This window comes from Hemitrygon akajei, chromosome 16 (assembly GCF_048418815.1).
Source record: "Hemitrygon akajei chromosome 16, sHemAka1.3, whole genome shotgun sequence".
Taxonomy (NCBI): Eukaryota; Metazoa; Chordata; class Chondrichthyes; order Myliobatiformes; family Dasyatidae; genus Hemitrygon; species Hemitrygon akajei.
Genome location: NC_133139.1, coordinates 38982135 through 39008058, shown reverse-complemented (window position 1 = coordinate 39008058; position 25924 = coordinate 38982135). Strand labels below are relative to the sequence as shown.

The 25924-nt window shown below is 38.0% G+C and overlaps 1 protein-coding gene across 1 annotated transcript in view; it reads left to right on the top strand.

Moving 5' to 3' along the window:
- The window catches only part of yju2 (YJU2 splicing factor homolog), a 34491-nt gene extending 12774 nt beyond the window's left edge, over nt 1-21717 (top strand). Inside the window, exons 4-8 of the mRNA XM_073068745.1 lie at nt 6917-7051; nt 8324-8505; nt 10119-10242; nt 18328-18505; nt 20517-21717. Coding sequence (XP_072924846.1) covers nt 6917-7051; nt 8324-8505; nt 10119-10242; nt 18328-18505; nt 20517-20671 — 774 coding nt within the window. The 3' untranslated portion in view covers nt 20672-21717. The remainder of the gene's footprint in view (nt 1-6916; nt 7052-8323; nt 8506-10118; nt 10243-18327; nt 18506-20516) is intronic.
- Nucleotides 21718-25924: the final 4207 nt, after the last annotated feature.

Here is a 25924-nt window from a genome sequence, read left to right as displayed (position 1 = left end):
GGATTATAGGTGTAGATGAAGCCACAGCTCGTGAGAAGCTAGCCATCAGTAGCTTACACCACAGACGACAGGTTGCTGCAGCTACTGTGCTATACAAAATGCAGACCAGCCACAGCCCTGCAGACCTTCGTGCCATGCTGCCTTCATCTTACGAGAGATGGCGCACCACACGATCAAGTTTATCTGTGCCTGCTCATGCTGTTTATATGCCTGATGCGAGAACCTACACACTGGATAGAAGCTTCCTTCACTATGCTGTCAGAATTTGGAACAGCCTTCCAGATGCTATGGTTGGAAACATCTGCGACGATGGGGTCCAAGCCTTCAAGAGTCGAGTGCACAAACACCTATCATCTCTGGGAGGGAAGTCACATGCTTCTTCATAAGCTATCATGAAGGGGACCAGGATGGCAATGTTTGGTTGTTGGTAGGTAGGATTAATACCTGACTTTCAAGAGCACTTGTGAGTTATGTTCCGGCTGGACTTAGTCCTTAAACAGCTGGAGAACAGTGCAGAAAGTACAGGTGCTGTTTTCTCCCAGTATGGATTATATTTTAGTTTCAAGTGCTCCTGTCATGTTTTGTCACCCTGTGACCTTATCCTTCAATCTCTCTGAATTATGGAGGACAGCATGTGTATAAATGTCTCTCTCCAGCAGACTTCATCATGATCATCATGATTCCAGTATTTCTACTATTTTTTAATGTTTCATAATTGTACATATGATTTTTTTGTGTTCTATTGCTAAGCAGCAGTGAACCATCTGATTGGCCTATCAGAGTTCTCTTTGGGAACTAGTTGACTTGATCAGCATTTCTGATCTGGCTATTGTTCACGATTGCACTTAATAAAATAAATATTTTTTTTTAGCTATATGTAACAAGCCCAACTAGGGGACAGTGCTGATTTAGTAATGGAAGATCATTTTTGTGGTAGTTTATGAAAAATGAACTGGAAGCAGCTTCATAAATCAGTCTCTGAGCAGTGTGTGCATTTAAGATGAAAGATGACATTTAAGTAAACTGGTGTATCTAGAGGCTCTTGGATGGTAAGATGCATGGAGGGAAAAGAAAATCAAAAAAGGAAGCTCATATCAGATTCTGAGAGCTTCATACAGGAGAAGGCATACGAGTGAAATTAAATAGAAATTTAGGAAGTATGATAAAAGAGAAAGTATGAAAAATGTTGGTATTTAAAATCAATTAAAATACAAATGTATTTTTAAGTACACAAAGAGCTGATGGATAACTAAGGAAACAATAGGTGCTACTAGAAACCAAATAAATAACCTGTATGTGGAGGCAGTGGAAGCTGTTAATGAATACAGTGCCTTGTAAAAGTATTCAGCCCTTGTTCACACAAATGAGTACTACAACCAAGGATTTTGATCAATTTAACTGAGAATTTTTATTTGTGAACCACGTGCTTCTTTTTTTTCACTGTAGAGTTCAAAAAATGTAAAATTATAAAGTGAGAAAAACTAAAAATTCAAAAACTGAATTGTCAGCAGTTCAAAAGTATTCATCCCCATTTGCTCAGTACTTAGTTGAACCACCTTTTCCGGCTATTTACAGACTTTTTGGATAAGTCTCTATTAGCTTTGCACAATGTGATGGAGCAAGATTTGGCCAGTCCTCCTTGCAAAATTGCTCAAACTGTGCAGGTTAGTTGGGGAGCGGCAGCGAACAACAATATTGAGGTCTTGCCAGAGGCATCTGAAGCGGGGAAAGTCAGGACTGTGATTGGGCCACTCAAGAACACTGTTTTTTTTCATTTGAAGCCATTCACTCCATGGTTGTTCTGGCAGTGTACTTCGGGTCGTTGTCATGCTGAAAGACAAACTTCCTCCTCAGTTTAAGCTTACTGGCAGATTTTTCTGTATTTAGCAGCATTCATCTTCCCATCAATCCTGACCAGATTTCCAGACCTGCTGCTGAAAAGCATCCCCATTGCATGATGCTACCACCACCATACTTTACACAAGGATGTTGTTACCTGTCTGATGCGCAGTTTTAGATTTACACCATAAGTACGAGCTTAACTTTGAGGCCAAAAAGTTCAACTTTAGTCTCATCCAACCACAAAACCTTCTTCCGGATCTTTATCTTCTAAATGACCCTTTCAAAGTCTTTATGGGCAAGGATATGCTTTTTTTTAGCCAGGGCTTCTTCCTTGCCAACCTTCCATAAATACCCTTTCTGTGCAAGGCTTTAGAAATTGGAGCTATGAACATCATCTCCAATCGCAGCCACTGTCTTCTGCAGTTCACTCAGAATGACAATTGGCATGACAATAGCCTCTCTTACAAGTGTTATTCTTGTTCAGTGACTCAGTTCAGAAGGGTGGCCTGACCGAGGCAATATGGCTGTAGTTTTATAATTTGTTCACTTTGTTACGATGCTTCGAGGTATGTTCAGTACCCTAGCGATGGTCTTGGTACCCTTCCCCAAATTTGTGCTTCTCTGTTATCATCCCCCTGACCTGATTGCTCTTATTTTCTTCATTTTGGTTTGGTCTGTTGAAAATCTACCATACTGTTGGAACTTACAGAGAGAAGGGGGTATTCTTATGAATTAACTGAAAACAGGTGATCCTCCAGTTTTCTACATCAACAAGTTAGATGAGTTGGTAAGATAATATGCAGTGTTGCACCTGAAGATAGTTGGCATGGTAATTACAAAGGGGATGTATACTTTTGATTTGACATCGTACACAATGTTTTGTAGATTAGGTCTAAAAATCCTAATTCAATATATTTTAAATGAAGAAAATGAGACAGTATAATGTGAAAATAGTTGTGGGGGTTGAATACTTATTCAAAGTCCTGCATTTTGTGACTATTGTCAAAAAGATGGGATGATGTATATAAGATACACAAGTGAAATATTGGAAGGGATAATGGTAGAAAGAGGGAGATATGAGTGGTGCAGCATCTTGAGAAAGGGATATGTTTCCAGTCCTGGATATCCCAAGCTATTAAAATAATGTTAAAATACCATACAATAAATGTTTAAAGAATCAACCAAGTAATTACAGTCCAGTTAGATTAGCTTTGGTTCTGGATAATTATGTGAGTATCAAAGAGACATTGTAAAAACTAATTTAGAAAGGTTCACATTAATCAAGGATGGTTAAATGAATATGTAAAGGGAAAGTCATGTCTAACTAATTAGGAATTTTCAATTAGGTAACAAAACGAGTAGGTGATGGAAATATGCTTGATGTGGTTTACTTGAATTTTAAAGTAGCATTTCATATCATCCCATATGGCAGGCTGGTTAAACCAGTAGGGCTGGGGGAGTGGATAGAGTGAAAAGTTGATTCCAAAACTGGCTTAGAGACAGGAAGCAAAAAGTAAATGAATATCAAAAGAAATTGTAAATGACAAGAATTTAAAAGAAAAACAAAATCCTGGCAACAATTGGCAAATCTGACACCTAACCATTTAATCCCTTGACCCTGTTCAGATCTGTCATGTTTTTTCATTCAGTGCTGTTTGACCTGCTGAGTGTATCCAGCATTTTCTGTTTCTATAGCAAAGGATTGAAAAACTTGTGGCTTCTCACCCATGGTATTGTAAGAATCTGGAATTCCCTACCTAAAAGGATAGTGGGGATGAAAATTTAATTCATGACTTTTTGGAAGCATTTGGTTATGTATTTGAAGAGCAGTAAAGGTGGTTGGAAAATGCTGTGTAACTTTTTGCTACTTGGATGGCTGTCTTATATGTCATAATTTTTTTTACAGTTTTTAGGTTAGATGGAGACATACTCTGTTTCTTACCCAAATGGGAGTGATTGAAGAGGTATTGTTGATAGTATTTAGTTAGTTGTTTAGTACTCTAACTATTTACAAATAATTGCTTGTGAGCTTAGAAGCCCTACAACTCCACAGACATCATGCCCAGGAACTAAGAAGTAGCTGAAGACCTTGAAATAAGCTACCGTAGATTCCGGACTACAGAGCGCACCTGATTAAAAGCCGCTGGCTCTAATTTTAGAAATAAAATCAATTTTTTACTTGTACAGGCCGCACCGGATTTTAGGCTGCACCGGATTTTCGGCCGCAGGTGTCCCACGTTGTAATATGAGATATTTACACAGAAAGATATTACACGTGAGGATTTTTTAACTTTTAATTAAATCCATATGGTAACAAACAAATATATATTGCAAATGCTTTTTTTCGAACCGTGCCTGTAATACGGCTACTTTTAAATATACATACGTATCGGTAACACAAATTACGTTGCATATACTTTTTTACTGAACAGCACGAACAACATTCCAATATCTCCTAGCGACTGGTAAAAATATATATACTGCAGCCTACCAGGAAAAGTTATTGATCGCCTTTAACTTAAAAGCAGCGTTTTCGCTCGGGTCTGATGTGCTCGGGTCTAATGAGCTCGCGTAACGCGATCGGGTCTAATCGGGTCTAATGTGCTCGGGTCTGATGAGCTCGCGTAACGCGATCGGGTCTAATCGAGTCTAATGTGCTCGGGTCTGATGAGCTCACGTAACGCAATCGGGTCTAATGTGCTCGGGTCTGATGAGCTCGCGTAACGCGATCGGGTCTAATCGGGTCTAATGTGCTCGGGTCTGATGAGCTCGCGTAACGCGATCGGGTCTAATTGGGTCTAATGTGCTCGGGTCTGATGTGCTCGGGTCTAATGAGCTCGCGTAACGCGATCGGGTCTAATCGGGTCTAATGTGCTCGGGTCTGATGTGCTCGGGACTGATGAGCTCGCGTAACGCGATCGGGTCTAATCGGGTCTAATGTGCTCGGGTCTGATGTGCTCGGGTCTGATGAGCTCGCGTAACGCGATCGGGTCTAATCGGGTCTAATGTGCTCGGGTCTGATGAGCTCGCGTAACGCGATCGGGTCTAATCGGGTCTAATGTGCTCGGGTCTGATGAGCTCGCGTAACGTGATCGGGTCTAATCGGGTCTAATGTGCTCGGGTCTGATGAGCTCGCGTAACGCGATCGGGTCTAATCGGGTCTAATGAGCTCGGCTAATGTGCTCGGGTCTGATGTGCTCGCGTAATGCCCCCACCTTCCCGTTTATCGCAAACCGGTATCCCACAAGACGCGGCGAAACCGGGTGTGACGTCATAGCATCCCGGGATGTAGAACAGAAAACAAATATAGTTAAAACAATTCTAACTTTAACTAACAAATGAATTACTAAGCGAAAATATTATAAACTAAGTAACTGCCATAAAGGCAGCACAATGCTTTTCTTCGAGTGTTTTCCATGTTGATGAGGGTGAGTACAAATGACTGATTTACAATAATTTAATTGTGAAAGTGCGCTTGATTTATCGTACAATTTCATTGGACCTCTGTGAACTACTCATCAAATTTATTGGTCTACTGTTACGAGGCAAAATGTTTACGAGGCGGCATGAAAAAAAACCATGTATTAGCCGCTCTGGATTAAAGGCCGCAGAGTTCAAAGCTGTTCAAAATTTGGGGAAAAAGTAGCGGCTTATAATCCGGAATCTACGGTAATTTCTTATTCAAATTCTAGAAAATATTATTTTCCTCCCAATTTCTATTCTCTCTTGAAAGTAGCAACTCCTAATATTAAAATCTTAAAAAAAGAAAATGATGGAAATACTCACCAGGTCAGACTACATCCGGAGGAAAAGACAAATAGTTAATGTTTCAAGTTGGAGACCCATAATTAAAGCAGTTCTGACAAATGGTCTTTAACCTGAAATGCTAACTCTGTTTCTCTTCCCACAGATGCAGCTTGACTTGCTGAGAATTTCTAATATTTTCTGTTTTTAATTTAATTTGCAGCATCAGCAGTTCTTTTTTTATTTTCATCAACTCCTAATACTAAGAGATCAGTAGTCCTTGAGAGTTATTATCATCATTATTATGTGCCGTGTCGTATGACCTACGTGATCATGGTCTTTTGACCGTATTTGGCAAATTTTTCTACTGAAGTGATTTGTCATTGACTTCTGGGCAGTGTCTTTACAAGACAGGTGACTCCAGCCATTATCAATATGCTCAGAGATTGTGTGCCTGCCATCAGTGGTGGCATAACCACAACATACAATATGCATCAGCTCCTCATACAACAATCCACCACCTGCTCCCATGGCTTTATGTGACCCTGACTGGGGGCTAAGCTGGGTCTGCACGTTGTCCAAGGGTGACCTGCAGGCTAGTGGAAGGAGCACCTTACATTTCCTTTGGTAGAGACGTATCTCCACCCTGACAGTTATATAGTGACTTGACAGTCAATATTAGTGAGTTGCGATTGTACATCAAATAATATGCACTGCACCACAGTGAGCTGGTGATAAAACATGTATATATTTAAGGTGATAGTCAAACATAATAACATTGGTTTGACTATTTCTGAGTATAGGTGGAATTGCAAGGGCAGAGGGTTCCTTCAGTCCCCTGTGAACTGTGCTGCTCTTCATCAAAGGCCAAAATATATTTGACTGTTCCTTTGATTGTAAATGACACAATCTAAGGTGGCTTTAAAACTGAATAGTAGAGTGTCTACATATGCATTGTTTCCAGCTAGTGTAATAAATTGGAGATGATAGTCAGTGCAGGCTGATTCTCTGTCCTTTGCATCTCCACCCACAAGCCACCCTGTGTGTTCATTCATGCAAATTGTCCACATGCACAGAAACATATTGTAGGAGCATTAACAGATCTAGGTGAAATTAACTTAGTCTGCTGGAGCCAGTGATATCCTATATTCTGTGTTCAGACAAACAGGTAGCTGCTTGTTAATTATTTTTATCTTTAACACACTGTTTAGTATGCGTTTGTTATGATCTTAAGCATTTGGGAAAATATTTTTTGAACATCTTCCCTGTTTGGGCCAGAGCATGTACTTCATTTGGGACTATCATTGTTGTGGTATGTGTAATTTTATAGACTGATCCTGAGAAGACAGATTATGTGGTGGAACATGGAGCGACACGGAACTTTCAAGCAGAAAAGCTGCTGGAGGAGCAGGAGAAACAAATTCAGAAAGAACGGGAAGAGGAGGAACTGAACAACCCAATGAAGGTATTGCATATAATTAACAGCACAGAAACATTCTGTCCGTCAGATCTTTGTATTGCAGATGACGCCACCCATCTCACCCTCACAGATTCTTGCTCTTAACTATTGGGCAGAACTAGTATGGTTTCAGAGCCTCGATTAAAATTTTCTCTTCAATTATTTTTTGGATGAAGATTTGGAAGGGAAATTCCTTTATAAAGGCTCAGCACTTTTACTCAGTCGAGTAAACTTTGAAATAATTCAGACACGATAGAATTGAAAGGAATTGGGGCTATGAGACTGAAGAATGGTCTTTATAGAAATAGAACAGTTTGTTCAGACAAAAAGTAAACATGGATGTGACCAAGAGATATACTTCCATTGAAATTACAACTTGTACCAGTTGTGTTTTGAAAAACAACCAGGCTATCCAAATACTGATTCAGTCATTTAGATAGATTATAGGTGGTGTGCACGTGGACTCCACCAAGCAGCCTTGCTTAACAGGAAATGTACATATACATTTTTAATGACCCAGCCTTGATGTTTTCTGAGGAGAATCTTATGCATTTCCACATTTTGTAAAAGGTATTTCTTTCTGATAACATCCCTGTATAATATATGGGAACACACCCCTTGTTCTGGACTTTTTTTCTAACAGCCTTATCAATTCTTCTGTCATAATACTCCAATCACATCTTGTGTACACCAAGGGAATATGAGCTAATCTTTGCATCCTCCAGTATATAGTTCTTCAGCTCATATTCCCATTCTAGTGAACCAGCATCACATCCCTTTCCCAAGAGGCAATATCCTATCACTAAATATTGCTCTAATTATTATCTAACTGAGATCTAAACACAGTAGCACACCTTTATATCGTCTGTTTTTCCTATTAATAGCCTTAGATATGCATTGCATATTTGAGTTCTTTTTTCATGGATGTATAATTTATAAGCAATGTATAATGTTGTCAAAGGTAAAGACTTTCTCCTGTGTGTTCTAGGATCCTAGGACCATTCTTCACTTTTGAGCTTAGTCCATCATGAAAAAGGGAAAAACACTAGATTATCAAGACTGACATTTGATATTACTTATGAAGTGCCTGTGGAGATTACTGAATAGTCTTCAGGGGCAGGAGTCTGAAATTTTCTCTCACTAAGCAACGACTCCAAATGCTACCATCCAGTATCCTAACAATGAAAATAAGCAAAGCTGAAGGACACTTGTATAACTTCGTTTTTATAGGGCTTTAGTTATTCTTGTACTCACAGGTTCCCTTTTGTAACCATTAAGGTTCTAGAAAACAGGACAAAAGACTCTAAGATGGAAATGGAGGTCTTGGAGAACCTGCAGGAGCTGAAGGAACTGAACCAGCGTCAGGCCAATGTGAACTTCGAGGGCATGTTACAGGAGTATCAGAAATATGATGAGGATCTAAAACGACAACAGGATGAAGATGATGAGCGAGAGATGAGGTAGGTCAGCTTTCAGAATGGAGAATAGTTCAGTTCTCTAAACATGATGACCTAGAACATTAAACTACAAAGAAAATGTTAATTTAGTTAGTGTTTGTGGAGTTAATGTAATATAAAATGAGTATAGTGCAGTGGTTCCTTCCAATATACTTATAGAAAGCATCCAGCAGCAGAATTGACTGATTTTAAAAGCAATTATAATTGGACATACAGTGATAAAAGTAAGTTTAATACTTCTATTTATACCAAGTAAACCCTTTCATGGTGGCTCAAAATAAACTAAGCTCGTTAGCTATCTCTAACAGCCACGTGTCTCAGCATTGTTTGGGTAACGGTAAGATGGCCTTCTTCAGTAAGCTACACACATCTAGGGTTGGTATGATTCAGGTTCAGCACAAACAGGAAAGTTGGGATGCTCCGTTAAGGGAATGAATGTTACAGTGGATTCTATATGAATACTGTCCCATGCAAAGTTATCCTTCAAAAGGAAATAATGGAACTTACACCAGCATAAACTTAAAGTGGAAGTATATTTACAAATATTTCAACTTTGACAAACAGTTAACAGAAAAAGGGTCCAGCCACAGTTTGAACTTCCCAGAAAGTCTGTTACAAACTAACTGGCTAACTCAGGAGTATTCGGGCGGGGTTCCACGATCATCTTCCATTGTGTCTGCTCCACACCTCACCCCCCACACCTCACTGCTCCCTCAACTCCTGCAAAAAGACCCAAAACCAACCCACATTCTAGAAATCTGATTTCCCCCCCCCCCCCCCAAAACTTTTTGAATGTTCCATGGCATCCCTCTGGACATAATATTATCAAGACAACACCGATCAGCTGACACAACATTCCTAAGCGGATCAAATGACTCCTTATCTTAACAGAAACCAAAATACTGGGCTGTAAAGTTTGATTAACAGAACACACTGTGTTTTACAGGAAGGCTGCAGAAAATAAAATACCCAACAGCATAATGGTAGTAATACAATAAACTTGTCTCTTAACCATGGTATTACACAAGTTTGATCATTCCCTCCTTAACACTACATATTTTACCTTGTTTTCACCTTGTATTTTTCTCTCCCCTGCTCCCCCCCCCCCCCCACCTTTTAAGTCTATTCCTCACCTATTTTTGTCCAGTCTTGCTGAAAGGTCTCGGCCCGAAATGTCGGCTGTACTTTTTTTCCCATAGATGCTGCATGCCCTGCTGAGTTCTTCCAGCATTTTGTGTGTATTACTTGGATTTTACTATTAGAACATTTCTCTGGTTTGGAAGCTGTGAGTCCAGGCAAAATGTTACTATTGGCACCCTTCCTCCTTCGATTGTGGCTCTGACAACAGCCCTGCTTCACCCCCTGCATTCCTCTAATACAGCAATAACAAAATATATCATATTTAATAGAGAATGATCAAACTTATCATAACTGCACCCCCTTTATCTTAATTTTTTAACTTTGCTCAGAAATGTATCATTTTTATAAATTAAAAGAGGGACCTCGCACTCTCCTACACTCCTCATCTTTTCCCAGACATGCATTACTGTGTAGAGAGCCTGCAAGAAAAATAGGCCCTTCTTCCAAATTTTTCACACTTGTTTCAATTCCACAAGGTCTATGCTAGAAACTGCCCAGGTAAAGAGAATTCTGGAAGACTCTGACTCGGATGAAGAGTTGTACACATCTTGTAAGCAGAAGCCACAACTGCCTAGCAAGCCCACGGATATCCTCAATGAGGTAGGAGAATTATGTCAGTTTGAGTATTTGAAAGCTAAGGATTGGACTCTGCATTGTTATAAAGCAGATATATTTCCGGAAACTCATTCAATCAGAGGCTACAGAAGAAACCTGTAGTGTTCCTGTTTCTGCCATCTAATACTGAGGTCCTTTCTATTTGTTTATTACTTGTGTATGAGATATTTCCCCCATCCCCAGATTTAACGTATGTTCTCTGCCATATCTAAAACAGATATCCTTATCTGCTCCATTTGTAACTAGCCTCTTGGTTATCATCTTCTGAGGATTAGTACCCCATTTCTCCAGCCTTCACACAAATGATGAGGTCCTCTAACCTCAGAGTTATACCTTCTTCTACTCTACTGCTTCCATCATTTCTTTTGATGAATGATACAGGACTCAAGCAAATAAAATGGAAAATCCAGTGTTTTTGCTGCAGCAAGTGACCTGAGCACACAATGATTAGAAAATGCTAATTTCCTGGCGTGTCACTGAGCAAGATTGAGCGCAAAGATCAGAGATTCCATATCCAATTTGTAGTAAGATGAAGATCACCCCCACACTAAACAAGTAGATTTGTGACACTTTCTTTCTTATTATAACATATCTCATTTGGCCCTTTTGGTCTTTGCTGGCTCCCAGTAGAGCAATCCCATCAGCATCAATCCCTCTCGTTATTAACCTGTTGCTCTGCAATTTATTTCCTCCTACCATCCCCTTCCATTCCAATTTTTTTGCCATTTACCTACACTATGGGGGATTTGTTAAGCCATTTAACCTCTTAGAGCAATTTTTAAGAGATAAAAGCTTTACTGTGAACATATTAGATTTAGTTGAGGTAGAATATTTTAATTGTCATCAAATCGTACACTTGGAAGAATGATAGCAAGAGCAACCTACCAGCAAGCTGGCTGTGCGTTTGTGAATTGTGCACTCTATATGTGAACTTACAACAAGAAATGAAATAATTGAGTGAATGAGAAGCCATGGATGAATTATCTAGATATGGGGAATCAGAGGTGTCAACCATTTCCCTCATGGACTGATGAAGAGCTATGAAGAGTCCTCGTTTGGTTTGACTTCAAGAAGTTGTAAAGCACGTCAGACCTTGTTTTAGATTCTCCATCTTTGCAGCATATGGAGTAGGTCGCGTTTCTAGCGGCTCTCTCTCTTTTAATGTATTTTATATCCCACCAACCGATCCCTTTTAGTTCTAATGACTTACTACTGCTACTGAAGGATTTATTATTTCTGCTGAAGGATTTTACGACTTAATTACAATGGCAGAAAAAAGTCCTACTGGTATTGAATTAAGAAGCGGCAAGACTTTCCCCGAAATGGAGCAAACGGAACAAACCAAGAAAACGGAGGAACCTGTTACACTAGCGGGAATATTTTCTTCAATACAAGACATGAAGTCGGAATTCGGATTGCTTAATATTAAAATTGATAAGCTGACCGGTTCAAACGGGAAGCTCGAAAAAGCTATTTCTACGATTCAAGACTTGCTGGAAAACTTGGATTCTCAACTTCAAACACTTCAGCAGACTACAACCCGAATCGAGAGCGAGCATGATTTATTCAAGCAAACTATTAAAGATCAAGGAATGAAGATAACTTCAATGGAAAAGAAAATCAATGAAATTACCTCGGAACTATCTAAAACGAAGAAAAGAATGGTTGATTTAGATAGTAGAGGGCGTCGGAGGAATCTGTGTATTCTAAGACTGCCTGAAAATACTGAAGCTGGCGATCTGTTAAAATTCTTTTCAGGTATGCTGTATTCACTTTTCAATGGGACCCTTGAAGCTAGCCCCTTAATCGACAGAGCTCACAGAATTCCATTCTCTCGGCGTTCACCCGAATTATATCCTCGTGCAGTTGTACTTTCTTTGCATTATTATACGACTAAAGAAGCTATTCTTCGAGAAGCCAGAAAGAAACGGAAATTACACTTTAATTCAACACACATTCGTATAGTTGAAGATTATCCCCCCAAAATCTTTGCCGAAAGAAAGAAATATCGAGAAGTTATGAGTGAAATGTATAAATTAGATTTAAATCCCTCCCTTCGCTTTCCAGCAAAGCTGATAATTTTTCCTGAAAAATCTCAACCATTGAGAATCTACCCTCCTCAGGAGGGATGGGAGTATATTAAAAACTTTAAAGTTAAGCCTACTGAATAAAATATTAAAGTTACATCGATTATTCAATAGCCAATTTTGAAGTATCTGCTGTATGAGTTGTTTATGGAGCTTTTGAGTTAAGTACCGTAGATTCCGTACTACAGAGCGCACCTGATTAAAAGCCACAGGCTCTAATTTTAGAAAGAAAATCAATTTTGTACTTGTACAAGCCGCACCGGATTTTAAGCCGCAGGTGTCCCACGTTGTAATATGAGATATTTACACAGAAAGATATTACACGTGAGGATTTTTTAACTTTTAGTTAAATCCGTATGGTAACATAAACAAATACATATTGCAAATGCTTTTTTTCGAACCGTGCCTGTAACACGGCTACTTTTAAATATACATACGTATCGGTAACACACAAATTACGTTGCGTATACTTTTTTACTGAACAGTGCACGAACAACATTCCAATATCTCCTAACGACTGGTAAAAAAATATATATACTGCAGCCTACCAGGAAAAGTTATTGATTGCCTTTAACTTAAAAGCAGCGTTCTCGCGCGGGTCTAATGCGCTCGGCCCCCACCTTTCCGTTTATCGCAAACCGGTATTTCCCACAAGACGCGGCGAAACCGGATGTGACGTCATAGCATCCCGGGATGTCGTACAGAAAACAAATATAGTTAAAACACTTCTAACTTTAACTAGAAAATACTAACAAATGAATTACTAAGCGAAAATATTATAAACTAATTAACTGCCATAAAGGCAGCACAATGCTTTTCTTCGAGTGTTTTCCATGTTGATGAGGGTGAGTACAAATGACTGATTTACAATAATTTAATTGTGAAAGTGCGCTTGATTTATCGTACAATTTCATTGGACCTCTGTGAACTACTCATCAATTTTATTGGTCTACTGTTACGAGGCAAAATGTTTTTGGCAGCATGAAAAAAAACCATGCATTAGCCGCACCGTAGTAAAAGCTGCAGTGTTCAAAGCTGTTCAAAGCGTGGGAAAAAAGTAGCAGCTTATAATCCGGCATCTACGGTACATGTTATACCTTTTCACTCTCTGGTATGCGACGTGGTCGATTTAATTTTTTTTACCTTATTAATAATTAATACATATATAACTGTTTTGTAGGGAACCTTTATAGTATTGTACTTTAGTGGTCCGTGTAGGACCTGTTGTGTATTAATCTTTTTTATTTTTTTTATTTGTTTCAATACTTATAGTTTTAGGTCTGTTATATACATATATTCATTTATTTTTATTTTTCGAGAGAAAGAATATTCTTTGTAACATTATTTGCTCGGATTTATTTCTTTTGAATATGTGTTTAAGCTACTTTAGCTGATTCTAAGATGGCCGTTGTTGATTATGTTTTTATTAATGTTAGACACAACATTATAGTAGTTGAATTCTGTTTGTGCCTTTTATTATGGCTATTTTCCGTGGGATTTTTGCTTTTTTTTAATATATGGAGCTGCAAGTTGGAGAACAAGGTCAAAGGTGATTAGTTAGCATGGGACCAGCCTATTGGTTCCTTCCTTTCTATCTATCGGGCGGGGGGAGGGGGAGGGGTCTATTAGAGTAGGTTTTTTTTTGATTGGGCAGTTCTTTTGATGGATTTCTCTTTCGTAAATGCATCACTCCTTCTGGTTGTACCTGCGCCTTTTGGTTTAATCTGTACTTGCGTAACATTTCTTTTATATAATATTAAACTCAATTTTAAACATGGATGTTGATAAAATTAATATAATATCTTGGAATTGGAACAGTGTCAATCATCCCACTAAGCATATAAAGATTTTTAAGAAATTAAAAACACTTAATGCTGATATTTTTGCACAAGAAAATCATATACGAAAACAGGATGGGGATAGACTTTTTCACTTTTGGAAAGGGCCTCTTTTTCACTCACTGTCGGATAGTAAAACAAGAGGCGTTTCTATATTTCTTAGTCCCAAAACCCCTTTTGTACACCTTAATACTACTACTGATTTGATTGGAAGATATTTAATTGTTACTGGTTTATTATGTGAGCAAAAGGTAGCTCTGGTGTGTGTATACGCACCTAATGTAGATAATTCTGATATTTTTAAGAAACTTTTTTCTGAGTTACCGAATCTCAATGAATATAAGCTGATTATGGGTGGTGACTTTAACTGTTGCTTAAATCCGGCGATTGTCAGGTCATCAACCAATACGTCGCTTCCTAATAAAGCGGCAGCTTGTATTAACTTTTTTATTAGAATATGGCCTTGTCGATATTTAGAGATATAAACACCCCAATGATAAAGATTTCTCCTTTTTTTCACACGTCCATCACAAATATTCCTGAATTGATTACTTTTTTTTAGATACACGTCTGTTAAACCCCATTGTTGAATGTGCGTATGACATCATTGCGCTTTCAGATCACGCACCTTTAAAGTTAACCCTTAAGCTCCCGGATAGATTTTTGAAAATTTCACAGTGGAGATTGAACCCCGTTTTGTTACAGGATCCAGCTTTTGTTAATTTTATTAAGGAGCAAATTTCTATATTTTTTGAATTTAATACAACTGAAGGAATGTCAAATCTGGTTATATGGGACACCTTGAAATCTTTTCTTAGGGGACAGATAATCTCATATTCAGCAGCCTTGAGAAAGAAAACTAAAGTGGAATTGTCAGTGCTTATTAATAAAATTAAACAGATAGATAAAGCGTATTCAGTTAAACCTACTGAAGACCTATATAAAGAAAGGGTCGAACTTCAATCACAGTATGATTTACTTCTGACCTTTCCCATTGAACAGCAAATTTTTAAATCTAAAAGTATATTTTATATACATGGGGAAAAATCTGCTAAACTTTTAGTGGGTCAGTTAAAGGCTGGGATGGTCAGAAGACAGATTTTTTAAATTCGCCGACCAGATAGAACAGAAACTTTAGATCCTTATGAAATTAAAAAGATATTTATGGACTTTTATTCTAATCTTTATAAATCTGAATTCTCTGATAGTAATATCACTATGAATAGATTTTTGCAAAGGTTAAACATACCTCAAATTTCGATTCAAGATGTTGATATGTTAGATGCACCTATTAAACAAGAGGAGATAGCCAAGGCTATATCCTCTATGCAACTAGGTAAAGCTCCGGGACCTGATGGTTATATGGTAGAATTTTATAAGACCTTTCACGAAATGCTTATACCACATCTTCATCAAACGTTCACTGATTCTACATCTTCTGGGAACCTTCCTAAAACGATTTATGAAGCACTAATTTCATTGATTCCAAAAAAAGGGGAAGACCCACTGGAATGTGTATCCTATAGACCTATTTCTTTACTGAATGTAGATTTTAAAATCCTCTCTAAAATTCTAGCAAATAGGCTTGAGAGTATCTTGCCTAATGTTATCTCAAATGATCAAACAAGATTTATTAAAAATAGGTACTCACATTTTAATATTTGAAGATTATTAAATATCATTTATTCCCCCTCAACCAAAGAATCTGAATGTATTGTATCTTTGGATGCAGAGAAAGCCTTTGATAGGGTGGACTGGCCTTATCTATTTCAGGTTTTGAAGAGGTTCAATTTTGGTCCAGGATTTATCTCCAAGATTAAATTGACTGCTTACTTTAGATTATATAGAGGTACCCATCAGGGCTGTCCCCTTAGCCCTTTATTATTTAATTTGGCTTTAGAACCACTTGCTATTGCTCTTAGGGATTCTAATTTTGTGCAGGGTATTAGGAGAGGGGATAAATTACATAAAGTTTCATTATACGCGGATGATTTATTAGTTTACATTTCAAATCCTAAGAAACCTATTCCTTCTATGTTACCTATATTTATGGAATTTGGTACTTTTTCTGGATATAAACTTAATTTACATAAAAGTGAATTATTTCTTATTAATAATTATTTTGATTATTATGATCAAATACCTTTTAATATTGCCAAAAACCATTTTACTTACCTTGGTATCAAAATTACAAAAAATTTTAAAGACCTATATAGGTATAATTTCTTCCCTTTAGTTGAATATACTCAACAGGCGCTTTCCAAATGGTCACCTATGTCGATGTCATTGATAGGTCGAATAAATGCTATAAAAATGGTTATTCTACCTAAATTTTTATATATATTTCAAGCAGTTCCCTCTTTTGTTCCAAAAACATTTTTTGATAAAATAGACTCTGATTTTGTCTTATGTTTGGAATAATAAAAGCTCTAGAGTGAATAAACTTTTATTGCAAAAATCAAAAAAGAGATGGAGGACTGGCTTTACGAAATTTTAGATTTTATTATTGGGCAATTAATATTCGCTATATTACTTTTTGGATTTATGATATAGACGATCAAGATTGCCCTTCATGGTTACAGCTGGAGGAAAATTCAGTAATGGGGTTTTCGTTAGCTTCTTTATTAGGAGCTCCTCTTCCTTTTTCGTTCTCCAGAATAGGTAAACAAGCTCTTAACCCTATTGTCAAACATATTTTAAAAATTTGGTTTCAATTTTGTAGATTTTTTGAATTAAATGATTTTTTACTTTCTAGTAATATTCTAATTTCTTTTTTAAACCATCAACTTTGGATAAGGCTTTTCTAACATGGAAAATTAAGGGAATAAAAACTTTTTTAGATTTGTTTTTACAAGACTGTTTAATGTCTTTTTCACAGTTAATGGATAAATATGATACCTTCAATACACATTTTTTCAGGTATTTACAGGTTAAGAATTTCTTACGTGATTTTTAACCAAATTACCCCTTGATCTGCTCTTCAAATTTGGCTTATGTTATTTTTCAGTTTAAACCTTTTCAAAAACGATTAATAGCTATCATTTATAAACAGTTAATGAATGCTCACACATCGCCTAATGATAGGGTTCAATGCTCCTGGGAAGTAGAACTTCAACGTTCACTCTCAGATAACCAATGGAGTAAAATTTATTATTTAGTTAATAATTCATCTATCTGCGCACGCCATATTTTAATTCAGTTTAAGATAGTACATATGTCCAAAGATAAATTGGCGCATATTTTTCCTAATATATGCCCTATTTGTGATAGATGTAATGCAGAAGTGGCTACTCTAACCCATATGTTTTGGTCATGTGTAAGTTTAAATAATTTTTGGAGGGATGTGTTTGGAATATTATCTAAAGTTACAGATATGGATGTTCAACCTAATCCACTTACAGCAATTTTTGGGATTTTCCCAGAGGAAGCAAGCAAAGTGTCTGCCTCCGCCCAACATGTGATAGTTTTTTCAACTTTACTGGCTAGGAGAGCTATTTTGCTACCCTGGAAAGAATCTAACTCACCCACTTTTTTCTATTGGCTCTCCTCCATCATGTCATGTTTAAGCTTGGAGAAAATTAGAAGCCGGACATTTGATACATCTTTTGATTTTGAACAAGTCTGGCGACCCTTTATTCAATATTTTCACATGATTTAATTTTTCTTTATTTATTTATTTTTCTTTATTCTCTTTGGAGAATATCCTTGTCCATGAAGGTTCGGAGATGACTGGAAGGATGTGTTTATTTTTCTCTCTCTTTCTTTTTTAAGTTTATCCTCATTTGGACTGCCCAATCTTTCTTTTTCTTTTTTTTTCCTTTCTTTTTTGTTTTAGTTTAGTTAGTGGGGTTTTTCTTTCTCTATCAATAAAATTTCCAATCTTTTTTTTTACGATTGCTATGAGGAGTTGTAATTTCTCTCTGACCATTGTATATTTAACAGCATAATATATTACCTATTTGAGTTTGATATTATATGCTTTTTGTCTTTAATATTGCTGTTTATATGTCTTTTATATTATCTACTTGTTAAACTCCTCTTTCGATTTGTATTTGTATATTCTTTATTTGAAAATCAATAAAAAAGATTGAAAAATGAAATGAAACCTTGTTTTACAATTTTATTAACTACTTCTCTTCCTACAGAATCCTGATCATCAGAGTAAGAAACTGAAGCAGGAGAGTTGGGAGAGGAGTGTGGGAAAGCTCACTGGAAAGCTTCAGTTCTCTCAGCTGGTCATGAAGAAAGCACAATGCCCAAAAGCAGATTCAAAAAATCTGCAGAAGGGAGCCAATAAACAGAATGGTTGCCCAACAAGCACTGGTGAGTGTTGTGTCCAAAATAAAGGGAATCAGTTCTGTTTATTTCTTTTCATTTCAATTGAGTCTGCTTTATTAAAAGCAAAGGAATTATCATTTTATTTCTCCAGGCATCGTGGGGCTCATCACTGAGTATAGCTAATAAAAGTCCCAAAGTGTGCCTAATCTTCTACGAATTGCAATCCTGCCAATCTTTGGATCTTTGAAATTTGATTAACTAGGAATCCTTTTCTGGTAATGTTGTTACACAGAGTTAGAATGTTGTGGGTTCAAGTAGATGCCAGAGATTTGAGCCCAAGATTTTGGAGAGTACCATGTTTTGTTTGGATGGTTAAACTCTCTTGTTGGCCCTCTCAAGATCTGGTCCTAATTGAAGAAAAGCAGTGAAATTTTCCTGACTGTACTTCCTGTACAGCTTCCTCTCCTGTACTATATCAACATTTGTGGGACCTTATTTGTATTCAAATTAGTTTTGCTTTCCAGCAGTGGACTAAGATCTAATGCTGACAAGCCTGTGTGATAACTGTTGTGCAATGATCATTCTATCTTAAAAGTATTCACATACAAGCATTTTTCATTCCTCAGAACTGGAGTGGAAGCAAATCATCCTCAATCCCAAGGCACTGTTTAATAAGAGACACTAAAAGTCTGTAATGTTTTTTAAAATTTTGTAAGATGTGTTATATGAAACACCATCTTTTATAAACTAGAAAATGCTGGAAGTACTCGACAGGTCAGGTAGCAACAGAGTTCATATTTCAGGTTGACCCTTCATCAAACACTAGAAAATCTGCAGATGCTGGAAATCTAAGCAACACACACAAAATGCTGGAGGAACTCAGCAGGCCAGGCAGCATTTGTGGAAAAGAGTAATCAGTTGATGTTTTGGGCCGGTGATAGGTGAAACCAGGAGGGGTGAAGGGTGAAATAAAGAGCTGGGAAGTCGATTAGGAGAGGACAGAAGACCATGGAAGAAAGGGAAGGGGGTGGAGCACTAGAGGGGGGTGATGGGTAGATAAGGAGATAAGGTGAGAGGGGGAAAAGGGAATGGTGAAGGGGGGACAATACCTGAAGTTTGAGAAATTGATGATCATGCCATTAGGGTGGAAGTTAGCCAGATGGAATATAAGGTGTTACTGCTCCAACCTGAGTGTGGCCAGACATGTCAGTCCATGGCCTCCTCTACTGCTGCAATGACGCCCCCTTCAGAGCAATGAAGGAGTACACTAGTCTAGAAACCAAACGTATGGAATGAAGGAAAGAAAGCTGAATTAGGCTGTAATACAAGAGTTTATAGTAAAATATTGTGATTCCACAAGAAAGCAAGACACAAACTCTTGGATCAACCCCAGCAATAAGGAAAATTTTTATCCCATGCAAGGAGGAACTTGTATTTTATTTTATATTTACCATATTCCAGGGAGTATTAAAATGTTTGACATGAATCTGATCACAACACCGCATTATCTCTCAGCCCATTTACTTAAAGAGCCAGCTGACCTGTATCAGCGTAAATGGTTCCTGAGTTGCTGGTGTTACCATATTTGAAACTCCTACCATGTTTGATTTTAAAAACCTTTCTACCTTGTCTTAGAACCTGGAACCTTCCCTCCCTCTCAAATTCTGACTCCACTATCAAGCACTCATGCCTTACTATTTTGAGTAGCCCTTAATAGTTAAAGGTGGTACTTTGTTATAGCAATATTCCACTGAATGGCCAGTTTAAAGGGATCAGTATAAGGTTCATATGATCCTGTTGGCATCTCATTTTAATGTTTTACTTGAAGAGCAGCATCTTTAACAGTGCTGTCCATATTGTGCTAGATGCAGTTTAGGTAGTGTGTTCAGCTATTTGTGAAGGATTTATCACAAGCGTTGTGAAAAATTGTTGAGAATGCCAATCTTGGGAGAGATTCAAAAACATTCACAGTTTAGTGAAGTAAAAAATCAAAAGATGTTGAGTAGCCCAGGAAAGTATTTTACCCTGTCCTTGTCTCATGTTTTGTTTTGTTTAGGTGCTGCCGAGCAGAATTCTGTGACATTGCCAGCAACAGAAGCGATATCAGCTCAGTGTGTGCAAGCACAGCAGGCATCAGCAGCCAGCAATTCATCCCTGAGCCTGCTGGGCACATACTCAGACAGTGACAGTGAAGGAAGCCACAGCAATTAGGAAACACAGTTGATATAAGCCAAGAGTGGAGATGAACAATTCTTCATTTATGGTTTTTCACTGAGGTACTGGATTATTCCTTTTTCCATATTGTTAGGGGTGAAACTTCAGTAACAGAATAATTTGACTTTTTTTTTGTCATTCACTGGAATTGCTGGTTTCTACAAATTTGGGTACAAATAAGACTGACGAAGTACTTCATATTATAGAAGTTCCAGCACCATTAGAATTGTTCATCTATTCACAACAGTGCATTATCTCTCTTTGCCCATTTCCTTAAATAACTAACTGACCTATATCAGAGTAAATAGTTCTTGAGTTGCTGGTGTGGAGACTGTACGTAAAGTGTTGATTGAAAATCTGGTTGATTAAAAAAAATCTTTCTGACCTGTCCTAATTTGGAACTTGGGACCTACACACCCCCCAGCAACCTTGACCCCATCACCATTCCCGCCCTCAAGCACTCACAGATTAATATTGGTAATCCACAATACCAGAGTTCAAGCTGCAAGTGTTCTACATACTTTCAAATAAAATACAATTTCATCTGTACTCTGTTTTGTCACTTGTCATGGATATTGTAAGATTTTTGGTAATGTAGTTCTGAAGCAAGCTCTAACATTTTTGAATAAATGGGTAAACTGCATCTCAGGGAGTTTCTACCTACAGGACAAAGTAGTCTAGATAACAATTTGACCTGAAGTTATTATGGTGTAAGTTTACAAAAAGTAAACATGCAAAGTGGTTGTAATAAGAATTGTTTGTGACAGACTGCAAAAGATTCTCTGTAATTATGAGTCATAATATTTATAAGTATAATCATCTGCTTCTATGATCTGTAAATGTAATAAATATGTAAATAGAATTGATATAATTGAAATAGTTCTGCTGTATTATTAAATCTAATACTTTAGCCATGTACTTGATTTAAAATGTATGAGTGGCTGTTACAGCCGGAGGAAATGTTTTAATAGATCTGTTCAGTGTTGGATTTGTCAATCTTAGTATTTAGTGATCTTTTTTACAATACATTTTACTCTCATTTATTCTTCTGTCTTTGCATTTTCAATGCATGGCTGATACTTTCCATATTTTTAAAATGTTCACTGTTATCATGAAAGCCTCTCCCAAAAGCCTGAATTTGGATTTCCTACTTTTAATCAAGGGTGATGTAACCTGAATTTCTCTTGTGCTGTCTGAGTATGTGCATCATGCCGGTTTGTTTTCCCAGCACACTCTAGTAACAGTCAGTTAGATACAGGCGAGAATATTTGAGATCAGTGTCTGTAGGAAAGTTCTTCAGTTAACTGCTTTAACTTTAAAAAGCATTGTAAAAATTTGACCCCAGTTGACAGAAAGAAAAAATAAATCTTAACTACTTCCTCCTTTAGAAGATGTTCCAATGTCTTATATTAGTATGGTTCATGGAGAAAGTGGCAGATAAGGCATCTGATTTCATCATTCTGAGGTTTTAGAAATTCAGGGGCAGTGATGCAGAAGAGAGGTAACAGAAAATTTGAGGAAATAAGGGGCAGGAACAAGAGGGTCGGCAATGATTAGGGAAGGGAATGAAAGCCAGCTGCTGAGAACTATAATTTCTGATTAATCTCTGCTTTAAGAGCAGTTGTGGCAGCTGTAATGTGCTATGCAAAATCCCCATCCTGAAAAGAACAGATAAAGCAGGCAGGAAATAGTTGAAAGTGTTGAAGTGAAAGTCAAGGATGAAATGGAGAAATACAAAAATATCAAACGTGGTTAAGCTGTTCTTTTGAGAGGTAGGTGCAGTTACTTAATAGTTAAGTTACAGACATGGACTATATTCTGGAAATTACAGTTGGGGAACTTGAATTGTTAATTTGAATATTTGCACCATGTATAGACCATAAAACACAGGAACAGAATGAAGCCATTTGGCCCATCAAGTCTGCACTGCCATTTCATCATGGCTGATTTATGATCCCTCTCAATCTCATTCTCATGCCTTCTCAGTGGAACCTTTGATGCACCAACTAATCAAGAACCTATCAACCTCCACTTTAAATATACTTAATGACTTGGCCCCCATAGCCATCTGTGGCAATGACTTCCGTAGGTTCACTACTCTTTGGCTAAAGAAATTTTCCTCATCTCTGTTCTAAATTGACTGCCCTCTTTTCTGAGACTGTCCTCTGCTCCTGGACTCACCCACTACAGGAAACATCCCCACAACCACTCTATCAAGACCTTTCAATATTCGATAGATTTCAATGAGATCCACCCCTCCCTCCCCCCCCCCCCCCGTTCTTCTAAACTCTAGTGAGTACAGGCTCAGAGTCATCAAACGCTCATCATATGTTAAGCCTTTCATTCCTGGAATCATTCTCATGAAACTCCTCTGGACCTTCTCCTTTGCCAGCACATCTTGGATAAAGGTCCAAATCAGCTTACAATACCCCAAGTGCGGTCTGACCAATGCCTTATAAAGCCTTAGCATTACATCCTTGCTCTTGTGTTCTAGTCCTCTCAGAATGAATGCTTAACATTGCATTTGCCTTCCTTACCACCAACTCAACCTGCAAGTTAACCTTTAGGAAATCCTGCACAAGAACTCCCAGGTCCCTTTGCACCTGTGAATGCATAACCATACATTTCCCCACACTATATTCCATCTGTTACTTCTTTGCCCATTTTCCCAATCTCCTAAGTCTTTCTGCAGGCTCCCTGTTTCCTCAATACTACCTGACCCTCCACCTATCTTTTTATCATTTGCAAATGACCACAAAGCTATCGATCCTGTCACTTAAATCATCGACATATAGCATGGAAAGAAATAGTCCCAACACTGACCCCTGTGGAACACCATGAGCCACTGGCAGCAAACTAGAAAAGGCCCCTTTTATTCCCACTCATTGCCTCCTACCATTTAGCCATACTAGTATCTGTCCCTTAATACAAAGGCTTCTTATCTTGTTAACTGCCTTGTGTGGCATCTTCCCAAAGGCCTTCTGAAAATCCAAGTTAACAACAACCACTGGCTCTCCTTTGTCTGTTGTTTCCTGTTATTTCCTTAAAGAATGCCAACAGATTTGTCAGGCAAGGTTTCCCCTGAAGGAAGCTATGCTGACATTGGACTATTTTATCATGTGCCTGCAAGTGCCCTGAAACCTCATCTTTAATAATGGACCGCAACATCTTCCCAACCACTGATGCCAGGCTAACTGGCCTATAATTTCCTTTCTGCTGCCTTCCTCCCTCCCTGGAGAGTGGAGTGGCATTTGCAATGTTCTGGTCAGTCCAGAACCATTCTAAAATCTAGTAATTCTTGAAGGATCATAGCTAATTCCTCCACAATCTCTTCAGCCACCTCTTTCAGAACACTGGGGCTCAGTCCGTCTGGTCCAGGTGCCTTGTCTACTTTCAGATCTTTCAGCTTCCCAATCACCTTCTCCATCGTAATAGCAACTACTCACTTCTGCCCCAGCACACTCAAATTTCTGGCATACTGCTAGTGTTTCACAATGAAAACTGACACAAATACTTCCTTAGTTTATCCACCATTTCTTTATCCCCCATTAATACCTCTCCATAGTCATTTTCCAGTGGTCTGATTTATTCTTTATATATTTAAGAAAAAAGCTGTTAGTCTTCTCTTTTAGATTATTGGCTAGCTTACCATCATATTTCATCTTTTCTCTCCTTATGGCTATTTTAGTTGCCCTATGTTAGTTTTTAAAAGCATCCCAATCCTCTAACTTCCCACTAATTTTCACTATATGACATGCCCTCTCTTTTCCTTTTGGTACTGTCTTTGACTTCCCTTGTCAGTCATGGTTGTGTCATCCTGTTTTTAGAATAATTCTTCATCTTTGGGGTGTACCTACCCCTACACCTTCCAAATTGCCCCCAGAAATTCAGGCCTTTGCTGTTCTGCCATCAAACCTGCTTGTGTCCCCTTCCAATCAACTTTGGCCAGCCCTTCTTTCATCCCTTACTCCACTGTAATACTGATATATCTGACTTTATCTTCTCCCTCTCAAATTGCAGAGTGAATTCACTGCCTCTGCCACTACCTTAAGCTCCCTAATTAGATCTGGTTCATTACACAACACCAAATCTAGAATTGCCTTCCCCCTAGTGAGCTTAACCACAAGCTGCTCTAAAAAAGACATATCATAGGCATTCTATAAATCCCCTCTCTTGGGATCCCAACACCAACCTGATTTTCCCAATCTACCTGCTTATTGATAACCCACATCATTATTATAGCATTGTCCTTTTTACATGCCTTTTCTATCTCCCATTGTAATTTGTATCCCACATCCTGGCTACTGTTTGGTGGCCTGTATGCAACTCCTTGAGGGTCTTTTAACTCTTGCTATTATTTAACTCTACCCACAAGGATACCACATCTTCAGATCCTATGTCACTTCTTTCTAGGGATTTGATTTCACTTTTACAAAAGAGCCACCCCACCTCCTCCACCTACTTGCCTGTCCTTCCAATTCAATGTGTATCCTTGGATGGTAAGCTCCCAAATATTATCTTTCAGCCACGACTCAGTGATGCCTTCAATGTCATACCTGCCAATCTCTAATTGTGCTGAAGATCATCTACCTTATTCTGTATACTTCATGCATTCAAATATAACATCTTCAGTTCTGTGTTCATCACTCTTTCCAATTTTGCCCCCATGTTACTATTCAACACATCCCACTGATTGCAATTTTGCCCCATCATCTAGCTTTCTTTCCTCATAGTTTCACTACATGTTGCATCTGCTTGTAAACCAACTGCCCTGTCCTTAGCCCTATCACTCCTGTTCCCATCTCCCGGCCAGATTAGTTTAAACCTTCCCCAACAGCTCTAGCAAACCTACTTGCAAGGATATTTGTCCCCTTCAGGTTCAGGTGTAACCTATCCTTTTTTTACAGGTTATACCTTCTCCAAAAGAAATCCCAAAGATCCAGAAATCTGAATCCCTGCCACCTGCACCAATACTTCAGCCATGCATTCATCTGCCAAATCATCCAATTCTTACCCTCAATGGTGCATGGCATTGGAAGCAATCCAGAGATTACTACTTTGGAGATCCTACTTTTCAGCTTTCTACCTAACTATATTCTCTCTTTAGTACCTCCTCCCTTTTCCTACTTATGTTTAGGTACCAATATTTACCACGACTTCTGGCTGCTCATCCTCCCCCTTTAGAATGATGTGGATGTGATCTGAAACATCCCTGACTCTGGCACCTGGGAGGCAAAATATCATCCAGGT